Source organism: Girardinichthys multiradiatus, chromosome Y (assembly GCF_021462225.1).
Source record: "Girardinichthys multiradiatus isolate DD_20200921_A chromosome Y, DD_fGirMul_XY1, whole genome shotgun sequence".
In the NCBI taxonomy this organism is placed as follows: domain Eukaryota; kingdom Metazoa; phylum Chordata; class Actinopteri; order Cyprinodontiformes; family Goodeidae; genus Girardinichthys; species Girardinichthys multiradiatus.
In genome coordinates this window covers 3,052,215-3,080,109 of record NC_061818.1, presented here as the reverse complement: position 1 = coordinate 3,080,109, position 27,895 = coordinate 3,052,215, and the positions used below count along the sequence as shown (strand labels likewise).

The 27,895-nt window shown below is 39.8% G+C and overlaps 1 protein-coding gene across 2 annotated transcripts; it reads left to right on the top strand.

Annotated features, from left to right (window-relative positions):
- Window positions 1–56: 56 nt before the first annotated feature.
- On the top strand, window positions 57–27,712 carry LOC124863829 (coatomer subunit zeta-1-like). Of its 2 annotated transcripts, XM_047358337.1 has the most exons (10): window positions 57–139; window positions 12,819–12,887; window positions 15,700–15,784; window positions 16,389–16,480; window positions 17,316–17,371; window positions 20,385–20,462; window positions 20,670–20,721; window positions 21,501–21,539; window positions 24,453–24,485; window positions 26,666–27,712. In XM_047358337.1, exons 1-10 carry the CDS (start codon window positions 122–124, stop codon window positions 26,711–26,713), a joined length of 570 nt encoding a protein of 189 aa, XP_047214293.1. In that variant the 5' UTR covers window positions 57–121; the 3' UTR covers window positions 26,714–27,712. The 2 variants fall into 2 exon arrangements, with proteins under 2 accessions (XP_047214293.1, XP_047214294.1); XM_047358338.1 differs by lacking the exon at window positions 24,453–24,485.
- Window positions 27,713–27,895: the final 183 nt, after the last annotated feature.

Sequence of the window (27,895 nt, the reverse complement as noted above, 5' to 3'; positions counted from 1 at the left end):
AGGAAAGGGCGCGTGCCCATAGAGCGCTCGGTTGTTTGCTCGTGGCTCAGGATCGGGAGCGCGCTCCGTGTGACATCTCAGAGCAGTCCACGTCAACAGAGTGAGCGCAGCGGCAGCAGAGATGGATTCCACGTACCTGGTAAGCTTCTTCGCTGTTTGATCGGACACAGCAGCTCCGTTGGTGGGCAGAGGCAGTAATATGTTAGGGTGCAGAATGCTTGTTGCCGTCAATGTGCCGGGCATGTGTTGTATTAGGCTGCTGGCGTGTCGGTGGTGGACATTACAGGAGGCAGTCTTGAAGAAGCCAAGCGGGGGAGTGGACGGAGCTTGGTTGCATATTCTCCATAGGATCGATTTTATTTCATCCTCAAAGCTGATTGGATCTCACGGTGACTGTCAACTTGTTTTCAGCTCACAGCCGCTGGTTTGATCAGTGCTTTGATGCATCAATAAAACCGTTCGATTTATTTTTAATCCTATATTTGTTTAAAAATAGTAGTGTGTGCTGGTCATGTTAAGAACTTCCCCGGGTGTTAACTCCATTACAGCGGACTAGCTGATCCCCAGCTGTTTGGTCCTTAATGGAGCGCAACAAGACAGAAAGTGGAAGTCAAGGATCTCTGTCTGCACAGATCACTTTTACATTCAGCAGCCACAGACACACAGCCCTGCACTTTTTAATCCGGTAACCGTATTTCCAGCCGGTCTGCGTGTTTCAGTGCGTGCGTGGAGCGTTGATGTAGTGACGTGTGTAACAGGGTAGGTGCCACGTCCACCTTTCTGCCTTCAGCTTCACTCAGGGTTTCTGACGCTCATTTGCCCTCCCATAAAACTATGTTTGCTGGTTATTATGTTTTTCATGCGCTGTATTCACACCAGTCTCATAGAGCGCAGAACTGTTTAATGTGGAACAATCGGTGAGAAAAGTTCAACGCCAGGACACATGTTACTGAAAAACGATTTGTCGTTCTTCACGCAACGTTGTAATTGTAACCAACAATAAAGTCCTTAGATCGCAAACCAGTATATGACGAATATGATAAACACTTTTGCCAGGGGTCTGCAACCTGCGGCTCAGAAGTCTCTTCAGGCCTTCCGCAGTGGCTCATAATAACTTTGGACAAATGTTATACTCAACGTTTTTAGCCATAAAATACATTTTTAAAAAGTAGTTATAGCGAGTTTCCATTTTAATTTAATATTTACATAAAAGTGCTACAACAAAATGGGACTGATGTTACAAGGAATCATTTTTTCTGTTAATATTTTTTGCCGTTGGACTGCAAACTGTGGAAAATTGTGTTTGGTCATTATTATTATTGCTTGGTTGTGAAAATACGGTTTCAATCTTACACAGCAGGAAAACCTGTTTATTTTTCATTTAAATGATGCCACATTTATAAGCAAAATGGGTGTGTGCGTTGAGCAGCAGACTTAAGTTTGTAGGTAGTGTCCATGAAAAACTTGCCAAATCCCCTCTGCCAATGCTAAACAACAGTTTCTGCTACTGACTCGTTTGGTGTAATTTGTTGAATTTTGAGCAAAACAAGACAAAACGATAATTTAACAATAAATTAATTTAACAAGTAGGGGCTTCAGTACGTGTGAGAACTGTAGACGGCCACATCAGGCTAGGACCACATCCTGATGTTGGTCAACGTTTGGCTGTACACTGCTGTGGGATGGCATCTCATTCTTCAAGCAGCATTTATTGCAACTCAGCCAGTGTGGCTGTGTTGGTCACTGTGGCACGAACAGTATGTCCAAGCTGGTCCCACAAGTGTTCAGTGAGGTTGAAGTCAGGACTACAGGCAGGTCATTCCCTCCTCTCCACTCCTGAATTGCAGGTAGTCTCTGATAAACGTGCTGTATGGAGAGTGAACGCTGACATCTTCGGGATTAGAGTTCAGTCCCTAAGAGTGGAGACAGGTTGCTGAATCTCGTCTCTGCATTGAGATTTCCTCAAATGATGACAAACCTTGTTTTTCTAGTGAGGAAGAGGGTGCCCTATATCATCATACTGCCTCCACCAAATGCTGTTTGACAGTGGCAGAGAAAATTTTAAAAGTTTCCAACCCACAAACTCTATTGAGCTCAACACATAAATGCATTTTCTTAGAAATGTGGCACCAACAGTATAATATTTATTGGCAAGAAGCATTGTTACAAGATGGAAAGAAACAGATAGACCAGACACAAATTTCCTTACTTTTTGTGGTAAGTGTTTATGCTTTTTTTCTTAATTTCTCACAAACACTGAAAATTTTATTCCAGGACAGATTTTTTATATAATAGTGAAAGTTTTCTTTTTCTTTGTTCTAAAAGCTAAAATTAGCTATAAAATTGTGATTCTCTAACCAGAATCAAACACATTTTACATAGTAGCTGTACATAAAATTTCAGAAGCTATATTCCTTTAAAGGGTCATGAGTGTTCTGTGGCTCTAGACAAATTGTAAAGGAGTGAGGGCAAAAACAACTCTTTGGATTTCATAGGTTGCTGTGCCCTTTATGAGGAAGAAGAATTTGTAATACTAGTCTAAAATGTGTGACAACACCACATTATAAAACAAGTTTACTTTAAACACATTAAAAGGATGTATTTTCTTTTTAAGATCCTTTCATTTTACCACAATGTTTGTGTCAATGGGAGAACCTTTGCATTGCGTGTTCAGTTATGCTATATGGGAACGTTTCAGTGAACTACTCTCATGTTTCACATTGCAGATTGAGTTTTACAGGATGGAGGTTATATTGATACATTTCTATAAAAGGACTTTGCAGGTCATTTTCCTCTTTCTCTTTTAGGGTGCTCTGTCTGCCTTTACAAACGCTTACTCTTGCCTAATGTGTGCCTTCCAGCAGAGGAGAACATCTGTGCATGCAAGAAAATAGAGTACTTCCTCCATGATGTTGTTAAAGTCAGCTCATAGCTGGCCATCCATCTACAACAGGAATGTGATATACAGGTCCTTCTCAAAATATTAGCATATTGTGATAAAGTTCATTATTTTCCATAATGTCATGATGAAAATTTAACATTCATATATTTTAGATTCATTGCACACTAACTGAAATATTTCAGGTCTTTTATTGTCTTAATACGGATGATTTTGGCATACAGCTCATGAAAATCCAAAATTCCTATCTCATAAAATTAGCATATCATTAAAAGGGTCTCTAAACGAGCTATGAACCTAATCATCTGAATCAACGAGTTAACTCTAAACACCTGCAAAAGATTCCTGAGGCCTTTAAAACTCCCAGCCTGGTTCATCACTCAAAACCCCAATCATGGGTAAGACTGCCGACCTGACTGCTGTCCAGAAGGCCACTATTGACACCCTCAAGCAAGAGGGTAAGACACAGAAAGAAATTTCTGAACGAATAGGCTGTTCCCAGAGTGCTGTATCAAGGCACCTCAGTGGGAAGTCTGTGGGAAGGAAAAAGTGTGGCAGAAAACGCTGCACAACGAGAAGAGGTGATCGGACCCTGAGGAAGATTGTGGAGAAGGGCCGATTCCAGACCTTGGGGGACCTGCGGAAGCAGTGGACTGAGTCTGGAGTAGAAACATCCAGAGCCACCGTGCACAGGCGTGTGCAGGAAATGGGCTACAGGTGCCGCATTCCCCAGGTCAAGCCACTTTTGAACCAGAAACAGCGGCAGAAGCGCCTGACCTGGGCTACAGAGAAGCAGCACTGGACTGTTGCTCAGTGGTCCAAAGTACTTTTTTTGGATGAAAGCAAATTCTGCATGTCATTTGGAAATCAAGGTGCCAGAGTCTGGAGGAAGACTGGGGAGAAGGAAATGCCAAAATGCCAGAAGTCCAGTGTCAAGTACCCACAGTCAGTGATGGTCTGGGGTGCCGTGTCAGCTGCTGGTGTTGGTCCACTGTGTTTTATCAAGGGCAGGGTCAATGCAGCTAGCTATCAGGAGATTTTGGAGCACTTCATGCTTCCATCTGCTGAAAAGCTTTATGGAGATGAAGATTTCATTTTTCAGCACGACCTGGCACCTGCTCACAGTGCCACAACCACTGGTAAATGGTTTACTGACCATGGTATCACTGTGCTCAATTGGCCTGCCAACTCTCCTGACCTGAACCCCATAGAGAATCTGTGGGATATTGTGAAGAGAACGTTGAGAGACTCAAGACCCAACACTCTAGATGAGCTAAAGGCCGCTATCGAAGCATCCTGGGCCTCCATAAGACCTCAGCAGTGCCACAGGCTGATTACCTCCATGCCACGCCGCATTGAAGCAGTCATTTCTGCAAAAGGATTCCCGACCAAGTATTGAGTGCATAACTGTACATGATTATTTGAAGGTTGACGTTTTTTGTATTAAAAACACTTTTCTTTTATTGGTCGGATGAAATATGCTAATTTTGTGAGATAGGAATTTTGGGTTTTCATGAGCTGTATGCCAAAATCATCCGTATTAAGACAATAAAAGACCTGAAATATTTCAGTTAGTGTGCAATGAATCTAAAATATATGAATGTTAAATTTTCATCATTACATTATGGAAAATAATGAACTTTATCACAATATGCTAATATTTTGAGAAGGACCTGTACATGTTAATACAACCCTGCATTCGTACACTGCATACTGTAACCCCCAAGTCATCCTATTGATCTTTAGAAAGGAATGAATCTGAATCTTGCATTCACACATGTTAAGTAAACACAGACTGCAAACTTGAGCAATACTTAGTGCTATCCTTTAGCTGTGTGTTGTCCAGTTGTGGGCAAACCATCCTGCATGTTTTAATTCAGTTTAATTCCATTCAGTTTTTTAATGTGGCGCCAATTCACAATTGATGCCATTACCAGGCAGTTTACAATACAGTCAGGTCCAAATCATCTCTACAGACATACTCAATGAATCAAATTCATACCAGTACAATCCAGTCATGTATAGGTATTGGATTCAGTGACACACAGTTCAGTCTGTTCTTAAATCTTATACAGAACTGTATAATTCAGTTTAAAATGCTAATTGTTCAAATGTTCATAATATAAGAAAGCCATGTCAACTGTATCAAGTCATTGACTTTGCAGCAATCCCTCATCCTGAGCAAGCATGAAGCAACAGTGGAAAGGAACGACTCCCTTTTAATGGATGTCCATAATTCAACACACTTGTTTGAAAATAATCTGGTTTGTTGAAGCAGGTTGCTTTGGTTTAGCTGTGATAGAACAAGGACATGTCAAGGAGTCGGTATGTGCAACACATCTGCAGCTGACGATACTGAACCACTTTAAGATTTTTGTGTGAGCAGTACATTACTCTCCCAACATTACACTCAGATTTAACGTTAAATATCATATTGTAGTTTGTGACAGTAATCGTTCTGAGGATACTCATGCTTCAATTGTAACATCACAGTCTGCTCTTTTTACTCTGCCAGGGCTAGTCTGTGATTTGTTTGTGGTCACCACCAATTTGAGTAAAGCTTAAACAGGTGCTGTTGAAAGTCATCCAAGTTCTGGTCTTTTTAAGGTCTTGTTGTATCTCTTCAAGTAAACTCTTTGTTCTTACTTAAACCTCACCATCATCACAGCTTGCTGGTCTGTCTCTTTGTGGCTGTCCCCTTTCCTGTATCATTCTACCCTGTCATCTATTTCCTTTTGCATAGTGATGTTCATCAGAATAAAAATGAAACAGAGTAAATCTGTATTTTAAGATGTTTCAATTGCCTAAAAGAATCTAAGATGAATTTCTTAGAACACAAATATAAAAATGAAAATTAAGTGGTTGGAAACTGTATCAGAGTTTATTTGATTGCCAGGCCTGATTTAAAAAAAAAAAAAGGCCTCTGAAATAGTTCATCATACTTCATTAATGATGACACTATATTGACAATCAAATCGATTTTGTCAAACGACATCTCTTTGCAGTTCTTGTAATGGAACAAATCCCCTGTGTAAAGTTATTTAAACAACTGACTGTATCAACATACCATCTGCAGCCAGCTTTCTTACTCAGGAAAACATTTCCTATGTAAGTAATAGCCTTCCTTGTGTGGAGAAGAAACTGCATGAACAACCGATGAGGATATAGCCAGCTGACTGAGTGAGGACACACAGAATGGGGTATATTTGGAGACAGAGGTTGTGAAGCTGGGCCGTTAGCCAGGCACAGCTTTGAACTGACCTGCTCAAAAAGCATCACACCACTGCTTTTTATGCTAACAGAATGTTGGATTACAGAGTGGATTGCATGTGATCCTCATATTATTGTTTCTTCTTAACATGGTCACCATTTTCCTCTATGGATAATGAGGCATCTCAGGCCTTATGCAGGAATCATGGAAAGGCAGACCTTTCTTTCAGACATTCTGTAAAACTAATATTTTGTGACAGGTTAGGCCTACACCATGACCATTGCTGATACCACAGACTAATGTTTTTCCTAATAAATGTGATGTTACCAGCATCTCTGGATTACGGGCTGTGGAAGAGTTTGCCCCCTTACAGATTTCTTCAATCACACTGAAATATTTTAGATCATCAAACAAATTTTAATATTGGTTAAAGCTAACTTGACAAAAGGAGTTTTCAAAAATATATTTCATTAATTAAGGGAAACTGCTATCCAAACTAACTTGACCATATGTGAAAAAGTAAATTGCATCCCTGGTTAAATCATTAATCAAATGTTATTAAAGTTTTTAGAAAGCTAAGCTCAATTCCATATGCCAAAACCCAGGTCTGATTATTATATGACCTGCAGATATGATAAAGAATTTAAATAGGACCTCTCTGATGGCTACAAAATCTCAAAAAGGAACAAAACAAAATTCAAAAACCCTACAAAACAAAGTCTATGACATCTATCAGTCTGGAGAGGGTTACAAGGCCATTTCTAAGGCCCTGCTCACAGTGCAGGCAAATGTGGTCAAAATCTGATTTTTCTTTTTTTTGGGGGGGGGGTCAAGTCGCCAGGTAAGGCTTTGTAGAACAAGCATGAAAACTTAGCTGTGGTCCATATCTATTTTTTTTCCAAGTCAGATTTGAGCCACTTCCGTATGTGGTCCTGAATCTGACTCGTATCTAATCTTTTTGAAATAGATTCTAGAGGGAACAACCAGTGTAGATTTTAAGTGACTTTGACATCACTTTCCATTGACCTTTGTCACAACTTCATGCCGGCGAGAAGTGATAGTGGTCAGCCAGATGGACGACAACTGCAATTGTACTGCACAGTGGAGGGACAGTGGCATGTTAGACCTCATTAATACATAGAGTAACACTTCTATGAAAGCCAAATTGGAATTTGTATCGTCCCTGCATCCAAACAGCCCTTCTGTGATGAACTGGCAGCAAAAATGCTCCTCAAAATCCCAGAATACATTCATGCATTTTTTCGTGAGCACCTGCTAGCAGATTAAACGGCTTCCGTTGGACAGGCACTACAAAAACAATAACTCCTATTTCTTCCATATTGGTGAACCAAAGCGTACTGTGTGTGACGCCATTGTTCTTTTGTTCATGTGGGTAAGTTTGGAACCGCAAACAATTCACATTGGAGTCAGATATCGGCAACATTTTAAAAGTAATGTGAACGATGACGCAAAAAAATAAATCAAATTTCAGAAAAATCTAAATTGATCATCAAGACCTTAAGTGTGAACATAACCTCAGACTTTGGGACGCCAGCAATCCAAAATGAAAGCCAAATGGAATCCATTGGGGAGTTTCAAGGACAAAACCAATGCTGACAAAAAAGAAAATAAAGGCCCATCTCATATTTGCCAATGATAATCCCCAGGACTTTTGAATATTCTGTGGACTGAAACAAAGCGGTATCTGTAACTATGGAATGTGTAACAAAAGTGAGGGAAGTCATAACGCAAGTAAAGTGAACCACATGATTGGATGAATCATGTCACCATGGGTATATGTTTTGTTCAAAGCCTGATTGGATGACATTTTAAATGATTAGCTAGTTTTCCACATATATTTACAAACACGCACACTATTCAAACCGATGCCGTTTTAGGGTTATGGTGGCTTTGGTGGTAGGGGTTCGTCCTGTAACCTGTGGGTTGCTGGTTCGGAGCCCCAACTCCATCTGTGTCAGTCGTTGTGTCTTTGGGCAAAACACTTCAACCGCCTTGCCTGCTGATGGTGGTCAGAGGGCTCGGTGGCACCAATTGTATGGCAGCCTCACTTCTGTCAGTCTGCCCCAGGGCAGCTGTGGTTACATTGTAGCTTACCACTGCCGGTGTGTGTGAGTATAAATGGATGCTTTACTGGTTGTAGTATGAACCGCTTTGGAGTCCTTAGACCAGATGAAGCACTATACAAGTGCAGGGCATCCACCTTTTACCATTTTAAATCTAATTCCGAAACGTCAACTTCATGACTGAATAATGCATTACCTTCATTCTTTTCTTTCTGCCTTGCAACTGCCAAAAGTAAGGGAAAAAGAGGGGAAACAGAAAAAAAAGAGTGAAAACTGGGCCAAATGAATGAACCAATCAAGGTCTGTGCGGACAAAATGCCTAAACCTTCGAACCTCCCACTTACAGTCTGCAGATGTACCTATCTCGACTGAAGAGACAAAAGAAGATATTTTTTGAAGGTGGGTGTCATGTTACATTTGACCTAAAACTAACAGAGCATTTCAGAAATGGATCATCATATTGACATTTGGGTTTAGGGCTGCTTTGCATTCTCAAGACCCATCTAACTTGGCATAGTTGATGGGATCATGAATTCTGCTCTCTACCAAAAATGCTCTAGGAGAATGTCCAGCCATCAGTACATTACCTTAAGCCCAATCACACTTTGGGTATGCAGCATGGGCAGTGATTCAAAGCACAGTAGCAAGGCCTCCGCTGAATGACTAAAAAAGGTAAATGAAGTTTTGGAGTGGCCTAGCCAAAGTCTGGACTGAAATCCAGGTCATATACTGTAGTTTGACTTTACTTCATACTCGAAAACCCTCCAGTGTGGCTGAATTAAAACATTTCTGCAAAAGAGAGTTGGCATAAAGAGATATCGACCCGGGGACTCCGTTAATCTGCTGGGGAACTTCAATGTCCACGTGGAAATGACAGTGACACCTGGAGTGGCGTGATTGGGAGAAATGGCCTCCCCGATCTGAATCCGAGTGGTGTTTCATTATTGGATTTCTGTGCTAGTCACGGATAGTCCATAATGAACACCATGTTCAAGCATTAGGGTGTTCGTTAGTGCACTTGGCACCAGGACACCCTAGGCAGGAGGTCGATGATCGACTTCGTTGTCGTGTCTTCAGACCTTCAGCTGCATGTTTTGGACACTTTGGTAAAGAGATGGGCTGAGCTGTCCACAGATCAACACTTGGTAGTGAGTTGTATCCGATGGAAGAGGAGAAAGCCGGACAGACTTGGCAGGCCCAAGCGTATAGTCAGGGACTGCTGGGAACATCTGGTGGAGCCCTTGGCCATCTTCAGGAGAGCTTTGACCAGATTCTGGGGGAGGTTGGAGACATAGAGTGGACCATGTTCTCCTCGTCTATTGTTGATGCTGCCGCCCGCAGTGGACACCGGCAGTAAGGGATGCTGTCAAGCTGAAGGAGGCCTATCAGCTGTGGTTGGCTTCTGGGACTCCTGAGGCAGCTGACAGGTACCGTGAGGCCATGCATGCTGCGGCCTTGCTGTGGCAGAGGCAAAAACCTGGGTCTGGGAAGAGTTTGTGCGGCTATGGACAAGGACTACTGGTTGGCCTCAAAACGATTCTGGCAAAACGTCTGGCGCCAACACTGTTTACAGTGTGGGTGGGGAGCTGCTGACCTCGACTGCGGACGTCTTCGGGCAGTGGAAGGAGTACTTCGTAGATGTCCTCAATCCTGCCGTCACGCAGTCCCTGGTGGAACCAGAGGCGGGACTCTTTCATCACCCAGGCTGAAGTCACTGAGGTGGTTAAAAAGCTCCATGGTGGCAGGGCTTCAGGTGGTGGATGGGATTCGCCCTAAGTACCTCAAGTCTCTGGATGTTGTGGGACTGTCAGTTGACACTCCTCTTCAACATTGTGTGGCAGTCGGGTACAGTGCCTCTGGACTGGCAAACTGGGATGGTGGTCCCCCTTCATAAGAAGGGTGACCGCAGAGTGTGTTCAAACTATAGGGGGATCACACTCCTCAGCCTCCCTGGTAAGGCCTATGCCAGGGTATTGGAGAGGAGAGTCCGGCCTATAGTCAAACCTCGGCTTCAGGAAGAGCAGTGTGGTTGTCGTCCTGGCCATGGAACACTTGACCGGCTCTCCACCCTCTGCGGGTTACTCGAAAGTTCATGGGAGTTTGCCCAACTGCTCCATGTGTTTTGTGAACCTGGAGAAGGCATTCGACTGTGTCCCTCCTGGGGCCCTGTGAGGGGTGCTCCAGGAGGGGAGTTCCTGCCTCAAGTGGAGGAGTTCAAGTATCTTGGGGTCTTGTTCACAAGTGAGGGTAGAATGGAGCGGAAGATTGACAGACTGAACGGTGCGGCTGCCGCAGTAATGGGGATGCTGTGCCGGTCCGTTGTGGTGAAGAGAGAGCTGAGCCGAAAAGCAAAGCTCTCAATTTACTGGTCGGTCTACATTTCTACCCTCACCCATGGCCATTAGCTATGGGTCATGACCGAAAGAACGAGATCCCGGCTGAAATGAGTTCCCTCCGTAGGGTGGCCGAGCACTCCCTTAGAGATAGGGTGAGGAGCTCGGTCATCCGGGAGGTGCTCGGAGTGGAGCTGCTGCTCCTCTACATCGAGAGGAGCCAGTTGGATGGTGGAGGTGCTGGAGGTTCTATGTCTCTCAGCTGGCCTGGGAAAGCCTTGGGCTCCCCCCGGAGGAGCTGGAGGAGGTGTCTGAGGAGAGGGAAGTCTGAGTGTCTCTACTGAGTCTGGTGCTCCCGCAACCCAATCCTGGATGAAGCGGAAGACGACGAGTACGAGAGTGGGCTTAAATTTCTCAGTGGTGATGTTAAAGACTCATTGCCAGTTATGGCAAGCCTATGTTTTCAGTTGTTGCTGCTAATGTTGACACAACTACTTTTTAGGTTTAGGGGCAATTTATTTTCCATGTAGACTCAGGTTGGTTTGGATAATTTTTGTTTCCCTTAATGAATGAAATAATTTTTTGAAAACTGTTTATTGTATTTGCATAGGTTAGTTTTATCCAATATTAAAATTTGTTTAGTGATCTGAAACGCTTAAATGGGAAAAAAGCATAAACAAAATAATTTATGGGGGGCAAAAATTTCTTCACAGCACTCTTAAGCAATTGAATATCTCAGTATTCTGCTTGTATAGTACGGCTTGCTCTCTGGTGTATACTCAGTCCACTTAGGGTGAAGAGTCAGACAGGGCAGGTGTGCCTAGCCTAATAGTTAGTTTTGTCTGGATGTAAAATGCATATCACTATTTGAACATTTCTGTATTTGGACTGACTGCACTGATGTGTTCTGTATTGCCTTGCCAGGAAGTAATCCAATAATAAATTACACAGACAAAACTATTATAAGTATTATGCACCAAAGCTCAGTGTTCAATATGAAGGGAAGCAGGACACCCTTTCACGAGTCTCACCATGTAAAAGCTTCTCTGCTTTATTCTTGCCACTCTGTTTGCAGTCCAGAGTATGTTCCTGCAAATGCCATAAACTGTGCTTTCAATAATTCAATTAATGTTTTTCCTTTAGCACTTCCCATGGTTGTTAGGAAAGTAAATGAATCAAACATCTTCCATCTTGCTGTCATTTTCATTCTACATCCACCTCTTTATGGGTATTTTTCTGAGCATTAGTTGTTTTAGAAAAGTCAGTCAGCTGGTTCTGTAAACACCTGTTTTATTTGCATCACTACTAAGTGTCAGAACAGCACCCTACCTGAAAGTTGCTCTTTTTTTGGTTTATTCAACATGTTTTATTTATAAACTAAAGATTTAGTGCTTTTCTAAAACGAGTCTCTGAATCTGATGGAGGGTGAGGCTGAATGGATCCATCATCATCCTCTGCCTTTTTGGCTGAGTTTCTGGTCTAAGTTCTGTGATACACTCTGACTGTGAATCTCTGCTGGTCAGTGCATAACAGAACTTTGTCCCGGTCCTGAAAACTCTTCTGTAGCACAGATATATGCATAGATTAGGAAGTGTGATTAATGTTGGAGTTTTTCCTTTTTATAAAAGTGTCACTTTTCTACTCCTGAAAAGGGATAAAACACAGCTGTTTGAAGAACAAACTGGAGTAAGTACCTAGAATTGATTGCTTCCACCAGTGGAGAGAAGACCCCCTTTAACTGAAGGAGACCTCCAGCAGAAGCAGTCTGGGTGGATCTTTTTCAAGCAGTTTGCTAAACAAAAGTACAGTTTAGAGATTCAAACAAACACATAGACACTTTAAGAGGAAAACCTGTTGTAAAAAAGAAGAAAAGAATTGTAGAAGTAATGGAACACAATCATGGAGCGATACGTGACCTAGAGATTAAAGATGTCTGTCCACAGCCTTAGCTTACAGATGAATAAAAAGAAAGTTTAGAGCCAAGTACCAACTTTAACCAAACAGACAGATTTTAAGCATAACAGGGACAGAGCATTTTAACATCAGGAAGCTGGCTTAGAAATCTTTAGAACCCGTTAACTGGCAGCCTGAGAATAAAAATATCTCATATTGTATGTGCCTTATGCCATGAGACAGTTCTCTAATGGAAAAGGCTAGCTTTACCTGGATAGTAACGTCTTCATTGACACAATGGCCAGGTGTGGTCAAAAGTAACTGGAGCTCTTACATTATGTCCCATAACGAAAGCTGAACAAATGTAAGTTAAAACCTCTTTTTGTTTGTTGTTGCAGGAACCTTCCCTCTATACAGTAAAAGCTGTTTTTATTCTTGATAACGATGGCAACAGACGTCTGTCTAAGGTAAGGTATAAAGGATTTTATTAGCACTTTCATTGCAAATAAAAAATCTTTTTTCTTCTCAACATTTAGCAAATTTAAATATTAAGTTAGTTCACAACCATTTACTGCTGTTATTTTTGGCACCACAAAAATCACCCTTGTTGGGTTGTCGCTGTTTACTAAAGACACATGTGATGCTGTGTAGTCTGGAGCTAGTTAATCTGAGGTTCAATAAAAACTCAGAAAGACATTGGAATAATGTGAATTCGTTTACACCAGATTCACTAAATCCTGGTTTTATTCAAGCTCTGACCAGGAAACAGCCCATTGAGTTTAGCTAAGTTATAGCTAATTAAGAGTCTCGGATTTCAAGTGTGTCACTTTGTGCAGTTTTTTTGTTTCAAAGGATCAGGACCCCCTAAATATTTTGTCACAGTGAAAAGCAGTGATGCACCAATCAAACGGCCAGTAATCAATGATCGGCTCTGACTATTGATCGGCAGCTTAAATATAGCAATATTTTTAATTGTTTTAAAACAAATAATCTCCAGCATTTTGGGATCTGAGCTGTAAACACTTTAACAAACTGCAGGTTCTTTCATGCATTTGATTTTAAGTTGTTTTTATTTTATTTATTGTATAAACGATGATTGACTGCATTTGTTGTTGGCTTTCAATCTGCTACATCTATCAAGGAACCCACAGTACGTTTTATGGTCAGTGTCTGTTACATTGTATTGTTAAACTGAAGCAATGATTGGATAAATGAGTTTATTTGGGTTATAAATGTTTTAGAAGAAAATCTGAATTGACAAATTCAGTAGCACAGACCTAAACTGAGTTATTTTAACATTTTCTTTGATGTCAAAGGTTACAGTATCATCTGAAAAAGGAACAAACCCAAAACCTTTAAATGATACCAGGATAGTGTCGGTTGAAAAACTAGTACAGTTACAGTGATATTGTTGAGTATTTCTTTGTTCCTCAAGCAATAACTTGTGACCAAACATCCGAAAACGTCTTAATTAAATGTTTTTGTACCATGAAAGGTTTAACAAAAGATCTTAGACGAATATATTTGCCGTTTTACTATTTCCAGTATCATTTTTTTACTTCTAATTGTCTTTGTTTTCAGCCCAAAGTCACATTCATTACAATAGTATATTACACTTTATTGTATCATTATAGAATCACTATTTAAAAACAGTACAAAAATACTCAAACATAAAGATTATAGTTAAATTCAGATACCAAAACAAAAACATATTTCCAGTTTTTGATAGAAATCAGAACTTGTTCAGCAGTAGTCAAAGACAGCCAAGGCATAATTGACACATGTCAATACAATTTCCACACTTATTAATAATCAAAGTGCCTATGTATCGAATAAGTTGTTGTTTTTGGATATCTTATTATTTAAAATCTGTAACTAACACACTATTTAGTTGATTTTCATCTCATAGGTTTGACATCTCAATTGTGTCAGACCCAAATAATTAGCTGTTTTTGAGATGATGTGCAGCCAGTTGTTAGGATTATAACACACCTGCAGATCATCTCAAACTCCTCCTTTGTGATGACATCTTTGGAGTGGCTCCACTCTTTACCACCAACCTTACAGTTTGATGTTGCACTGTGAAAAGGTGTTTGTCTTTTACCTGGTGGCTTGGGTTTTGGCTGATGCCAGTTACCATCCCCCTGGTTCTGATGCATCACTTGGGGACTGACTTTGCTTTTCTTCTTAGGCCTGTTCTCAGTTTGAATGTTTAACACTCTAACCTTGCCTTTTCCTGCTCTGTCTGAACGGACACCTTTAATATACCAGGGTTAATAAAAGGGTTAAAATGCATAAGCGCGGATGGCACATTATGATCAACCTTCTGTTTAATATCATCCTTTAAATAAAGTTTGTCTTAACTTTAAAAACACAAACAAAGAACACAACCTGAACACGTGTGCTGCAGATATTCTGCTAGCATCCAGATAGCTGAGTTCAACACAAACAAAACCCAACTTCTTAAAATGAAAAACGTTTAGATAATTTCAATCTAAACGTTTCTATTATTGTTCTGCCCAAACCCTAACCTCTGACCATGCTGAGGAAAAGATGTCTGGGGCGGCGAAGTTTGAAGAAAGCATCCACAGTGAACAATGGTTAGCTACAGTTAACCTCCTTAGCTGCGGAGGGGTTTGAAGGTGCAGTCGCTATGTCGGGCCCACAAAACTGCACGTTACCACGGCGATGCGGCCTCCATTGTCCTTCCTTGGGAAACTGCTGCACTTGGCGTCGTGCTGGGAACTCTCTGGAAACAGTTCGCTTCTGCAGATCTCAGAGAGAACAGTCAAGCGATGCTTGTACCTTGATTACCCCATTCATGAATGAAAATCACCGGATACGCAGACAGTGATTTATTTCTACTTATCTTGTGCATATGATTGCATGATCCTATGACACTCTTGGATCCAGTTTGAAGAGTTTGTCTTTTTGCCAGCAAAGAGACATCAGCGCGCTTTGTCCCCCTCTTATCCCGATGAACACCGTTGTGGAAGAGGCAGGATGTAGCAAAAGCTGTGCTCTTATTCGGGCAGTGACGTCACAGGAAGTCCGCCGTTATCCCGTTTCTTAGCTGTGCCGGAAGTAGGTTAATGCAATTTATTTTGAAAGTTCCTAGAAAGTTTGTACTGGCCTTTCACGTTGTAACTCATGGCTGTGGGTCCCAACACAGTAGAATAAACATCTAATAAGCAATAAGAACTCAAACAGCAACTTCTGACATCCAAGAAAGTCCACCAAGAGGGTTTACTCTTCTAAACTGATTTCCCTTTGTTTTAGTACTATGACCCTGAGCTTTACCCGACAATGAAGGAGCAGAAGAACTTTGAGAGCAACATATTCAGCAAAACACACAAAGCAGACAGTAAGTGTCTTTCTTTTCAAGTCTTCTGTTGTAACTTATATATCTCACACCCTCATTGCCTTAAGTTCTACTGTATAGAGCACTCACACACATCTCCAGTGTCAGCTGTTGTGCATTCTTCTGTCAGTTACCTAAAGCGGTTTTTACACTGAGCTGATTTCTGCTATAGAAATAAACCCTGTTAGGTGAACTGTTTTTCTAACACTGGGCTTTTGGGTGACCCTTGTCAAATTTAGCTGTTACTTTGGGAGACTTTAACCAGTTTTAGTATGATGTTCAGAGAAACCTGATCACCCGTCCATTGGGTTTTATAGAATTCACAGCATTGATACCTGATCTCCCACTGCCTTGCCTGTCCCCCACCCAGTATGCCACCCTTGGTTCCAAACTCCACCTTCTGTACTCCTTTTCTGCACCCGGTTTTCAACTTTATATCCTGCTCTCTTTTCCTTTTTCCCAGTCCACCCACCCATCTATCCATTTTTTTCTCTGCTACTCTCCAATTTCATCCTCTCATCAAGTCTCCTTCCTTGTATAGAATTTTTGAATTAATGAAAAAAAGCATTTACCATGCCAACTATCCATTTTTTTTATATATCTGTAGATGAGATAGCTTTCCTAGAGGGGATGACTATCGTGTACAAGAACAGCATAGATCTTTTTTTCTACGTGGTGGGAAGTGCTCAGGAAAATGAGGTACAGTGATTTTCGCTTTTATTCATAATGCACCTGTCAAGATTGTAGAAAAATATTCAGTACCACTCAATTTGAACCATTCATTTTCCTGGGTGGAATTGTTGTATGACATAAAATGTCAATGATTTTTAACAAGAATAAAAGAATAAATGCATGTGGGTCTCAATTATACCCACATGCACAAATATATTTATACATTCTGTTAAATCTTAGGTTTCTGTAACCTAAGTGGTAATTTCTAAAATATCTTTATCAAGACAACACAAAGCCCTGTTGGTTTTTGGGTAGTAATCATAATTAAAGGCAGATGATATTTTTTCTTTGCCAGCATATAAAAGAGAAGTTTGACAGCAGTCATTAGATTTATAGATTCTCACAACCATAGGGAAATACAAAGAACTCTGTGAACATCTAAGAAGTGTCAACACTTTACAAAGGTCTGGAAGAAGACCTGCACTGCTCCCCTTAAATGAAAGACTGGCTAGATTTGATTAGAAAGAAACCTGCCACCACCAAGGCTGGAGCCTGTCCTGAACTGAACATTGCTTAAACATCAACATCAATGTCCAGAGTGAAGCAGGTTTTACATCACTGTGGACTGAGACAGTGCCAAGCAAGAAATGAGCTCTTGTTCCAAAAAATCCACCTCAAGATCAATTCAGACTTGTATCGGCAAGTTAAATGTTTTCTAGAGAAAATGTAAAAGTCAGACAAGACATAAATTGAGCTACAAGAAGTACCAACCATCCATTGGTGGTTTAAGGAGAAGTTAGGTTTTGTTACGTTAAAATCCGTTACTAATACTGTTTCATCTTACTTTCTTTTTCTATTGTAGTTGATGCTGATGTCCGTTCTGAACTGTCTGTTTGACTCCCTCAATCACGTCCTGAGGTATTTTTCTCAGATTCTTTTTTTAAAAGTTGTGAAATAATAACCTGTTCTAAAAGTATATAAATTATATCTGGCAGCATTAACAAAAGGGTTGCTATGTACCCCTAGAGGGTTTCCACCAAAGTTTGAGAGGGACACAGCAAACATGCAGAAGGTACTCTGGTCAGATAGGACCAATATTGAACCCTTTTGACCTACAGGTCCTTCTCAAAAAATTAGCATATTGTGATAAAGTTTATTATTTTCCATAATGTCATGATGAAAATTTAACATTCATATATTTTAGATTCATTGCACACTAACTGAAATATTTCAGGTCTTTTATTGTCTTAATACGGATGATTTTGGCATACAGCTCATGAAAACCCAAAATTCCTATCTTACAAAATTAGCATATCATTAAAAGGGTCTCTAAACGAGCTATGAACCTAATCATCTGAATCAACGAGTTAACTCTAAACACCTGCAAAAGATTCCTGAGGCCTTTAAAACTCCCAGCCTGGTTCATCACTCAAAACCCCAATCATGGGTAAGACTGCCGACCTGACTGCTGTCCAGAAGGCCACTATTGACACCCTCAAGCAAGAGGGTAAGACACAGAAAGAAATTTCTGAACGAATAGGTTGTTCCCAGAGTGCTGTATCAAGGCACCTCAGTGGGAAGTCTGTGGGAAGGAAAAAGTGTGGCAGAAAACGCTGCACAACGAGAAGAGGTGACCGGACCCTGAGGAAGATTGTGGAGAAGGGCCGATTCCAGACCTTGGGGGACCTGCGGAAGCAGTGGACTGAGTCTGGAGTGGAAACATCCAGAGCCACCGTGCACAGGCGTGTGCAGGAAATGGGCTACAGGTGCCGCATTCCCCAGGTCAAGCCACTTTTGAACCAGAAACAGCGGCAGAAGCGCCTGACCTGGGCTACAGAGAAGCAGCACTGGACTGTTGCTCAGTGGTCCAAAGTACTTTTTTTCGGATGAAAGCAAATTCTGCATGTCATTCGGAAATCAAGGTGCCAGAGTCTGGAGGAAGACTGGGGAGAAGGAAATGCCAAAATGCCAGAAGTCCAGTGTCACGTACCCACAGTCAGTGATGGTCTGGGGTGCCGTGTCAGCTGCTGGTGTTGGTCCACTGTGTTTTATCAAGGGCAGGGTCAATGCAGCTAGCTATCAGGAGATTTTGGAGCACTTCATGCTTCCATCTGCTGAAAAGCTTTATTGAGATGAAGATTTCATTTTTCAGCACGACCTGGCACCTGCTCACAGTGCCAAAACCACTGGTAAATGGTTTACTGACCATGGTATCACTGTGCTCAATTGGCCTGCCAACTCTCCTGACCTGAACCCCATAGAGAATCTGTGGGATATTGTGAAGAGAACGTTGAGAGACTCAAGACCCAACACTCTGGATGAGCTAAAGGCCGCTATCGAAGCATCCTGGGCCTCCATAAGACCTCAGCAGTGCAACAGGCTGATTGCCTCCATGTCACGCCGCAATGAAGCAGTCATTTCTGCAAAAGGATTCCCGACCAAGTATTGAGTGCATAACTGTTCATGATTATTTGAAGGTTGACATTTTTTGTATTAAAAACACTTTTCTTTTATTGGTCGGATGAAATATGCTAATTTTGTGAGATAGGAATTTTGGGTTTTCACGAGCTGTATGCCAAAATCATCCGTATTAAGACAATAAAAGACCTGAAATATTTCAGTTAGTGTGCAATGAATCTAAAATATATGAATGTTAAATTTTCATCATTACATTATGGAAAATAATTAACTTTATCACAATACGCTAATATTTTGAGAAGGACCTGTACATTGATACTGTTGGGTGGTGGAAACGAGAAGCTGGTTAGAGCTAATTAAGAAATGGATGAAACCTAGCACAGGGGATCCTAGAAAAAAACCCGCTTGAGGCTGCAAAAGACTTGAGACGGGGGCAGAGGTTTACCTTTCAACAGGACAACAACCCTGAACAAAGCCTCTGAATATGCAAAGCTGCTGAAGACATGCCCCAAAAAGACTTGCAGCTGTATCTACAGTGAAAGGTTGTTCTACAAAGGATTGAGTCAGAATACAAATTGATACCCCATTTCTCAAATTATTTGTAAAAAGTTTTTAAAGCCGTATATCCTTTCATTTTACTTCATATTATACACTACTTTGTGTTGGTCTATCACACAAAATCCTAACAGAATACATTGAAGCTTGTGGTTGCAATGCAAAAATGTAAAGGAATATAAATACTTTACAAGGCACTGTTTGATGCAAAGACTAGGATAAGAAGTGTGGGGGTCATGAAGAGCAAGGAACTGCTGAAAAACACACATTTTAGATTCTTCCTGTTTTTTGGCTCTTCAAATTTAGCAATCAGGTTTACATACTGTAACTTAAAACTGTCAGCTGTTCTATATATAAAAGTCAAAGCCCTGAAAGAGGATGTCTGTTGTGGCACTTAAGGCCTGCATTGGTGTTGAGAGCACATTTTCAAAGTCTTGATCTTGTCTTGTTCTCTGACATACAGGACTTTTTCTCAAGATCAGTCAAGACTACAACTGCTACATCCTTTTTCTCATAAACTTGGTGTGAAAGTCCTGACTGCATTTAATTGTGACAGATAAGGTTTTATTTTGAAAACTTTAATGCTGTGATGTGTGCCTATCTGTGCCGAAGAATGAGAAAACAAGAGGGAGAAATGTTTTCCACTGCAAATCTAGTTTTTATCTGTGCAACACACAGAACACTAAGTAAGATGAGTCCTTCACCTCCATCTGTTGCCCCCACTCACTCTGCCTGCAGCGAGTGGTTTGTCGTTTAGCATATAGCTGGTTTTATTTCAACATCTGCACCAACAGCTATATTAGTATAACAGAAGTTCTCTTGAACAGGATATGTGTCTTGAATTTGGTCTTGCCTTGTCTGATTGTGGTCTTGACTTGGTCTCTGGTTAGATAGTCTTCATCACAAAACTAGTAAGCATTACGTATGCTTCTGTTTAAAAGTTGCTTCTATTCTTCAGAAAGAATGTGGAGCGGAGGTGTTTATTGGACAACATGGAAGGAGTTTTCCTTGTAGTGGATGAAATCATTGATGGGGGGTAAGTAAACATTTACTGAGCAATCACTTTAGCCAAAATCTTAATATAAATGTTATTTCTCAAAAACATACATTTCTATTAGTATAGAATATTCATTAATTCACATGTTAATGTTTTCTCTCTGTTGCATTATTCTTGAGATATGTCCAAATTAATTCCATAAATCATTGTTTTTGTTTTGTTTTGGTTGTTTTCTTCTGTTTCCAGTGTTATTTTGGAGAGTGACCCCCAACAGGTCTTACAAAAGGTCAATTACAGGGTAGGAACGCTAAAAATCATTGTGAATCATATCCGTTTCAATGTTTTTAACTATAGGAAAATGGAATAGGAAGCACATTAACAGTTTAAAATTCAAGCAGCTGCTTAGCTTGTTTTAAAGGACTTTGCTACGATTGGCTATAGTTGCCCACAGTGTTTTCAGTGGCTTCCTGCCTCACCTTTCTGTCTCTCCTTCTCCCTGTCTTTCCTGTTCTGATTGGTGTCAGCATATGTCTGAGCCAGCCTATGGCTTCGTCCTGTTTGATTACATCACCGGTAACCTAGAGGCACAAACAGACAGGAGCCAGCTGCTGTAGACAGTCAGACAAACCCAGAGTGAGAGAGAGATGGAGGAGCTCTCAGGGAAGACAGTGAGCTGGAAAGAGAGACTGACTGAATGAATGTGAGATGCAGACAGTTGGGGGCTGTAGGAGCTTTAAAGAAAACAAGATTATATGAATGCACGTTGAGAGCATGCAGACTGACCCTCTGATTGACCTTGATCAAAGTTTTTAAGCTTTATTGAAACATAATTGTGCAAATGACCCCACCCACCATCCATCTAATAATGATGCCTCTGGACTGACTGAGAGTCTTCTAACCCCAGAGCCGCACCTTTAGCTTGCTAAAAACACTAGTTTATAGTGTCTCTGGAATACTGTATGGGAAACTGCTGTCATACATCTAATGGTGCCTGTTCTGCTTTGCACTGGCACTTTGTGCTTGAAGTGTTACTTTTGTATTTTTCCTTCATTCAAATGTTAATGTTTACTTTTACAGGCTGATGACAACCCATTAACTGAACAAAGTGTGGCCCAGGTAACTCATACAGCTGGTCAAGCAACATTACTGCAGTTCATATGATTATAGGAGGGGATATAATATGTTATATTATTTTATTTTATATATTGTCTTAGATGTGCAGTTGAACACCATGCAACAGTGTCATTCTAAGAGATGAGCCTTGCTTCTTTAGTCAAGTTATTCCCAATACGTCAACACAAACAGAAAGGGATTAATACAAAACGTATTTAAAAATTCTATAGAAAACTTTTCTGGTACTGACCTTCCTGTTAAAACTCCTCTGATACTAAAGTAATCGTCTAGACCCCCTTTTATCGCAGGGTTGCTTGGGGTCCGGTGCCCATCTCTAGCAGTCATTGAATGAGAGGCAGGATACATCTTGGACAGTTTGCCAGTCCAGGGCAACACAGACACACAGGACAAACAACCATGCACACACACACACACACACAAACACACACACAAACACACACACACACACACACACACACATCTAAGGACAATTAAACGAGACCAATGAACCTAATAGTCATGTTTTTGGAATGTGGGAGGAAGCAGGAGTACTCAGAGAAGCCACACATGCACGAGAAGAAATTTTTGAATCTCTACTGCAGTTTCAGGTGTATGGGGCATAGAAAAATGTCCCATACAGCTTCCAAGCTTCCCCCACTTGTTGTTGTGCATTGCTTGTCAGCTGGCAAAAAAAAAGGCTACTACACTTTTCTCTTGCCTACAAAAAATACATTTAGCATTTTGTAAATATTTGCCGTAGTGAAAAACACATTCAGTCATAAAGTGAAACCTTAAAGGAGCACAGCCTATCAACTTTATCAAGGTAACACTGTTTTAAAGCTACAGTTTAAAGCTATGGCTTTTAAGCTCACACTGCAGACTCTGCCACATCAGGAAACTAGTTATTAACCAGCTGTTATCAACTGGATTCCTTGTATTACTCTATGAAGGGAACAGCAGCAAAATATGACCAATATTCTATACAATAAGACATTTTATTTGAAAATTTTGCGTAAGTCCACATCAAAATAATAAATATGGGGTGGAGAACAGTATTATAACTTAAGTATTATATAAATAAATGGATTATGTTTTTCAGTCTATAAATAATTATTGTGTCTCTGTCTTGTATAAAAACGCTTTGATCATGTTTTAAATTTCAGTTTTTAATCGTTGTGGAAATACTGACTTATTAAACCATTAGAATCTCCATCTGGCACATGACAGCCACTCACTGACCTTGGTTAAATAGTATAACAGACTAGTGTATTGAAGAGTTTCTTAGTCTATGATGATTTTGAAGAAGTTTACATACTGAGGGTAGATATTCCATTCTTCATTTATTGAAAATGAAAGAAACTGAGAATATTCTGTCTCAGCCTGAATTTGCACTAATGTGAATTCAGTAATGGACACTCCAGGGACTAAAAGTCTTTGAACAAATGTGTTTCGATTTAATAATATGGGAAAGGGGTTATAGCTTTGCTGTTTATTTTAACCTGTACCTATTTCCCCTCATTTTCCACTTTAGTCGTATATTGTTTGTTAAAGACTTTATTTTGCACCCATTTAATTGATTGTGGTTCTGATCCTTATTTGGGCCAGTGGGGTCCTACTAATTATGACAGATTCTGAGCCCTGATCAAACCAAAATAATTGAGCAAGCTCCTGCTGATGGATTTTATTAATTGGAGCCATGTAGCCAAATTTTATTACAGAAGACTGAGCAGACATTAGTAAATTATTTTAAACCTGAGCTGTCAAAGCAGGTTCAAAACACCCCAGAGATGTGTAAAAGTTTATGTATTATCAGTATGAAATGTCGCCTGAAAGAGGGTTCCATTATTTATCCAAAAGATTTCAGTAAAATTATTTTGAATAAATAACTGAATCTGACTACACTGTTCAATGATTAGGATTAATTGGAATGTATGTTCCTGACTGTTGTGAAGTGCCTTGAGACAACATGTGTTGTGAAATGGCGCTATATAAATAAAACTGAATTGAATTGAATTAAAAGTACAAAATGGTGAAGGGGCAAAATGACCAGCACCTGTAATTCTATGTGTGAAAATCTGTCTGAAGTTCTTTTAACAAATTAATCATCAGCCTTCTCTTACCAGCCCAATGATAAAAGCCAGGGAAGGATTTCTTGGCTCTGGATGAGCTAAACAGGTGGAGGCTATTTAACAACAAAATATCTAAACTGACATTTAGCTGAAGGAATGGTTCAATGTCCATCACTTAATCCTGTTATGACCTTTACATGATGGCATACATAGTGGTTATAGTTCAATGCGAGAACATCAACTGATATAGAATCTAACTTAACAATATGCTCAAAATATTTCCCAAATTCATCCACACCATACTTAAAAGCATTAATTACTACCCTGAAGTAAATATTTACAAACAATATTTACTATATCTACTATATTTATGAGCATGTGCTATATTCAAGTTACCACTAAGATGCGTTTTGGTCATGCTTCAACAAGTACACAGACTGAAAACCTTACATACAAATACACATATAAACTATTTTTTCTGATATGGAAGACAACCAAATTCCATCACTAATGAATAAGACATACACATAGTATAGGGCTGAAAGCTCACCGTACAGGATGACTTCTGGCTTTTCCGCAACAGACTCCACATTTGCTGATCTTCATGCTATCTCACATAACAGCACAAAACAGGCTCCAGTGTGAATGCATGTTGTTATAGGACAATAAGTGCTGATTATTCTCAATCACTGCAACTTTTCAGGGACTAATATTCTCCCCTGATTTCTTAGCTGTGATTAAAAACACTTTTGCATGACTTTTTCATCTTGTTTGTTGTAGTCTGTGTATTTTTTTTAGTGTGTGTACTTAATCTCTAAGTTTCTGTTTGCTACTTTAACCTTAACAGCACCTAACGGAGAAGCTGGCACTGACCACCAATGTAAGTGTAATTAATGTCTTAACAGCAAGCCAGTATTAAAGCTGTATTAGTCAGTGCTGCCGGCTTGGCTACTCTTTACCATCTCTAAATATTTCCAAAGGCTTGTTGCTTGACACTTTTTTCTCTTAGGTTTTCCAAGTAATTTCCAACTCTATACATTCAGTGGTATATACAGTGGCTCTAAAAAGGTTACACACCCCTGTTAAAATGACACTCTGTATTTAAAAAATGATGCCACAATAAACTATTTCAAAACTTAATGTATTATTTCTGTACAATTCAGCTGGAAAACAAATATCTGTTAAAAGAACAAAATAAAAATGTACACAAAAAAAGGCACATTTTGCTTTAATTTCAGAATGACTTGATAGTATCTCCTACTTTACCTATTCTACTCGATGTTGAGGGCAACTCGTTTCCACAAGTGACCCTGCGGATTTTCTGTAGTATTTAATTCAGTACTCTGGAAAGGCCATTTCAAAACCTACATTTTCTCCTGTAGAATTATTCTTCTGTTGATTTGGTTTTATACTTTGACTCACTGTGATGCTGAAAAAAACCCTCTTCAGCTGTAGATTTTTAGCCAATTATTAATAACTTCATCCATTTTGACCAAAATCTCAACTCCATCTGCAGAATAAAATAACTCCAGAGCATGATGCTAAAGAAATCTGTGGTGCAACCCTGCTGCATAGTCCAGGCATAAGGAAAACATAGATTGCTGTCACATGTAGAATACAACTAGTACTAACCAGAAATTCCCACAGGTCCTTCAGTGTTGCTGCCAGGCTCCTGGCAGCCTCCATGAAAAGTCTGACTCATGTTTTCATTGGTTTTGTAATAATGCAATTGATGTTTTTTATACTCATGTCCTGACTGAAATCTTTGTACATCAGATATTTTTGAACCTTTTTAACCTCTCTACAAACTGCGACATCAGTTGAAGGATGTAAGTATCCTACTAGGGAAGCTAAATGTTTATCTTATGTTAATCAGAGACATGATAACTTAAGGCAGGTGTGAAGTTAAATCAAATGTTAAATCAAAAGCTGCTTTAACAAAGTCTTAGTTTAAGGATGTGCACATTTATACAAGGTTGCTGCATGTTATTCATACCACTTTTCCAACCATGGCAACTTAAACTATTCTGTAAACATCTTCCACAAGGTTTAGGAGTGTGTTCATAGTTGGATGAGAAAACCAGGATTGCAGCCTCTGTTCTAATTTATCCCGAAGGTGTTCAAGAAGGTTGAGGTCAGAACCAAACTGACACCAAACTTTTTACAACTGCTGCCATGGAAGTTATTGGAATGCTGGACTTCATTGAGTTGGAGGTGTGACCCAATACCTTTGGCAATACTGTGCCAAATCAGATTAGATGTGGAAAGTTTAGAAATGATTTCTAAAAGTCTCGTAATTTAGCCTTGCATTTTAACATGGTTGTGTACACTTTTGACAGCCACTGTAGTGCAGAAAGTTAAAATAATTAATAAATGTGTGTAGTTTCCATGTAAAGGCAAATATGTGTATTGTACAGCATTGTTTGCTTGTTGCCTGCCTGCATTACTAATAGCAGGCAACAATGAAGTTGTTAAACATTTTTTGTTACCCTTAATCATGTTCAGGGTCAGATGGGCCCTGTGGGTTGGGGCCTATATCAAGAGCCAGCAGGCAATAGGCAGAGTACATCCAGGCTGCCAGTCCATTACTAACATTCTGTTTACATCTTAATCTATGCATAGATGGTCAGATGGGTCTGACTGAATATCACTGTATACTTGCTGCCTGTTAGTGTTAAATTAACACACCGCACCCTCTGCTGACGAAGTCTAGAACAACATCCCCACTGATGACGATACTACTTATTTGAAATTTGCAGCAGTCCTCCTGACGTCCTCTTAAAATCCCTTTTCTGTCTCACAATGTTTCCGCTGAGCCGATGAGAGGGGGCATTAGTAGTAGAAGTAGAAATAATAGCAATTATATATTTTTAATTCAATCTGTTTCTGTTTCTGTTTGTTCTGACATGAAGGCATGAAGCTACAAAGGTTCTAAACATGTTGCCTGACCTCTTATGGTAGAATTCTGGTACTGCAGCACTGTTCGGTTCCTTAAGATGGCTTGTAAAAATTAAGTTTTATTTTGATAGAATTTTTATCTCCCTCTCTGTCCTTTTTTAGATTCTGCAGTCGGCTAAAGAGCAGATAAAATGGTCCATACTTAAATGACCTGAGAAGAAGCAAAAGAAAAGAAAAAAATGGATGATTTGTCAAACGATCTCTAGTAAATATTTTCTGTCTCTAAGCTATTTTTCTAGATCCATGTGGGCAGGTCATCAGCAGACTGTCAGCCTAATCTAACTAATAAGTAGCCAGTAAATATTTTTTCCTGGTCTGTCTGTGTGACGGTATTTTGTTTCATTTTGTGTGACGTGTATTTAAGATTGATTTTGTTTTGTCGTGTTTTTCTTTACGAATGATGATAGTAGTGTAGACATGAAAATGAAAAAAAATGTAGCAAGCTAAATGGCGCTGCTGGTTATTAAAGGGATAACCAGGAAATTAACAAGTCAGCATAGGGGTTGCAAATGGAAAACAGAAAAAGAGAAACTGATATATTCCGTTTATTTTATTTACCCACTGTCACACAAGCATGTCCACTGCTAATTATTTTACAGAATAAGAAACACAATAATAGCACAAATATTCAGAATTACCATTAAACGTTTGTTTAAAAAAATTTGAAACTGAAACTTAACTTTCCTAAAGGAAGTTTGGAAAGTAATACAATTATGCTTTAACATTGCTCCAATAGCCTTCTTAAACAGCAGTGAGTTTGTATTTTTTTTAAAAACTGAGAATTTGTGAAGAAATCTTTATTATGAAACCTAATGACACTAACCAAGTTTGCTGACAGGCTGTTTAGGAGACAACAGTTTGCAGCACAGATGCACTGAACAAAACATGCAAAACTAAAATTTCTCTTTTTTTTGATAAGAGTATAAATTGATTTTTGATGTCAAGAAGGTAAACCTGGAAATGTATGCCAAGTGTTACAGAGAATGTGTTACTTTTACAGTGAGAACTTGAGATGTTCATATATAATAAATATTTTCATAGCTGAAAGTGTAAAAATGGCAAAGACTTTTTCGGGAGGGGGATGTTACTGAAACAAGCTAATTTGATCTGCTGTTGGTGACAATAATAAATAAAAAATCTTATACTGGTTTCAGTCTCCTGTCTTTGTCTGTTTTTAGTATTGTTCATTATTTTTTGCAGGATAGTTTGTGAAGACTTTGAAAGAGCTGGCAAAAACACAAAACATTAAGAGCAGGACATGTGAGACCTCTCAGCCAATCAAATTGAAATCCCCAAATGGTTGTGAATATTTATGAGCAGTAAGGACCAATT

Excerpts from the sequence above, each read along its gene's own strand:
- LOC124863829 (XM_047358337.1), top strand. Across the intron at positions 17,372-20,384 it reads TCCCTCAATCACGTCCTGAG|AAAGAATGTGGAGCGGAGGT; the intron begins GTATTTTTCTCA and ends TCTATTCTTCAG. Across the intron at positions 21,540-24,452 it reads CTGAACAAAGTGTGGCCCAG|CACCTAACGGAGAAGCTGGC; the intron begins GTAACTCATACA and ends TAACCTTAACAG.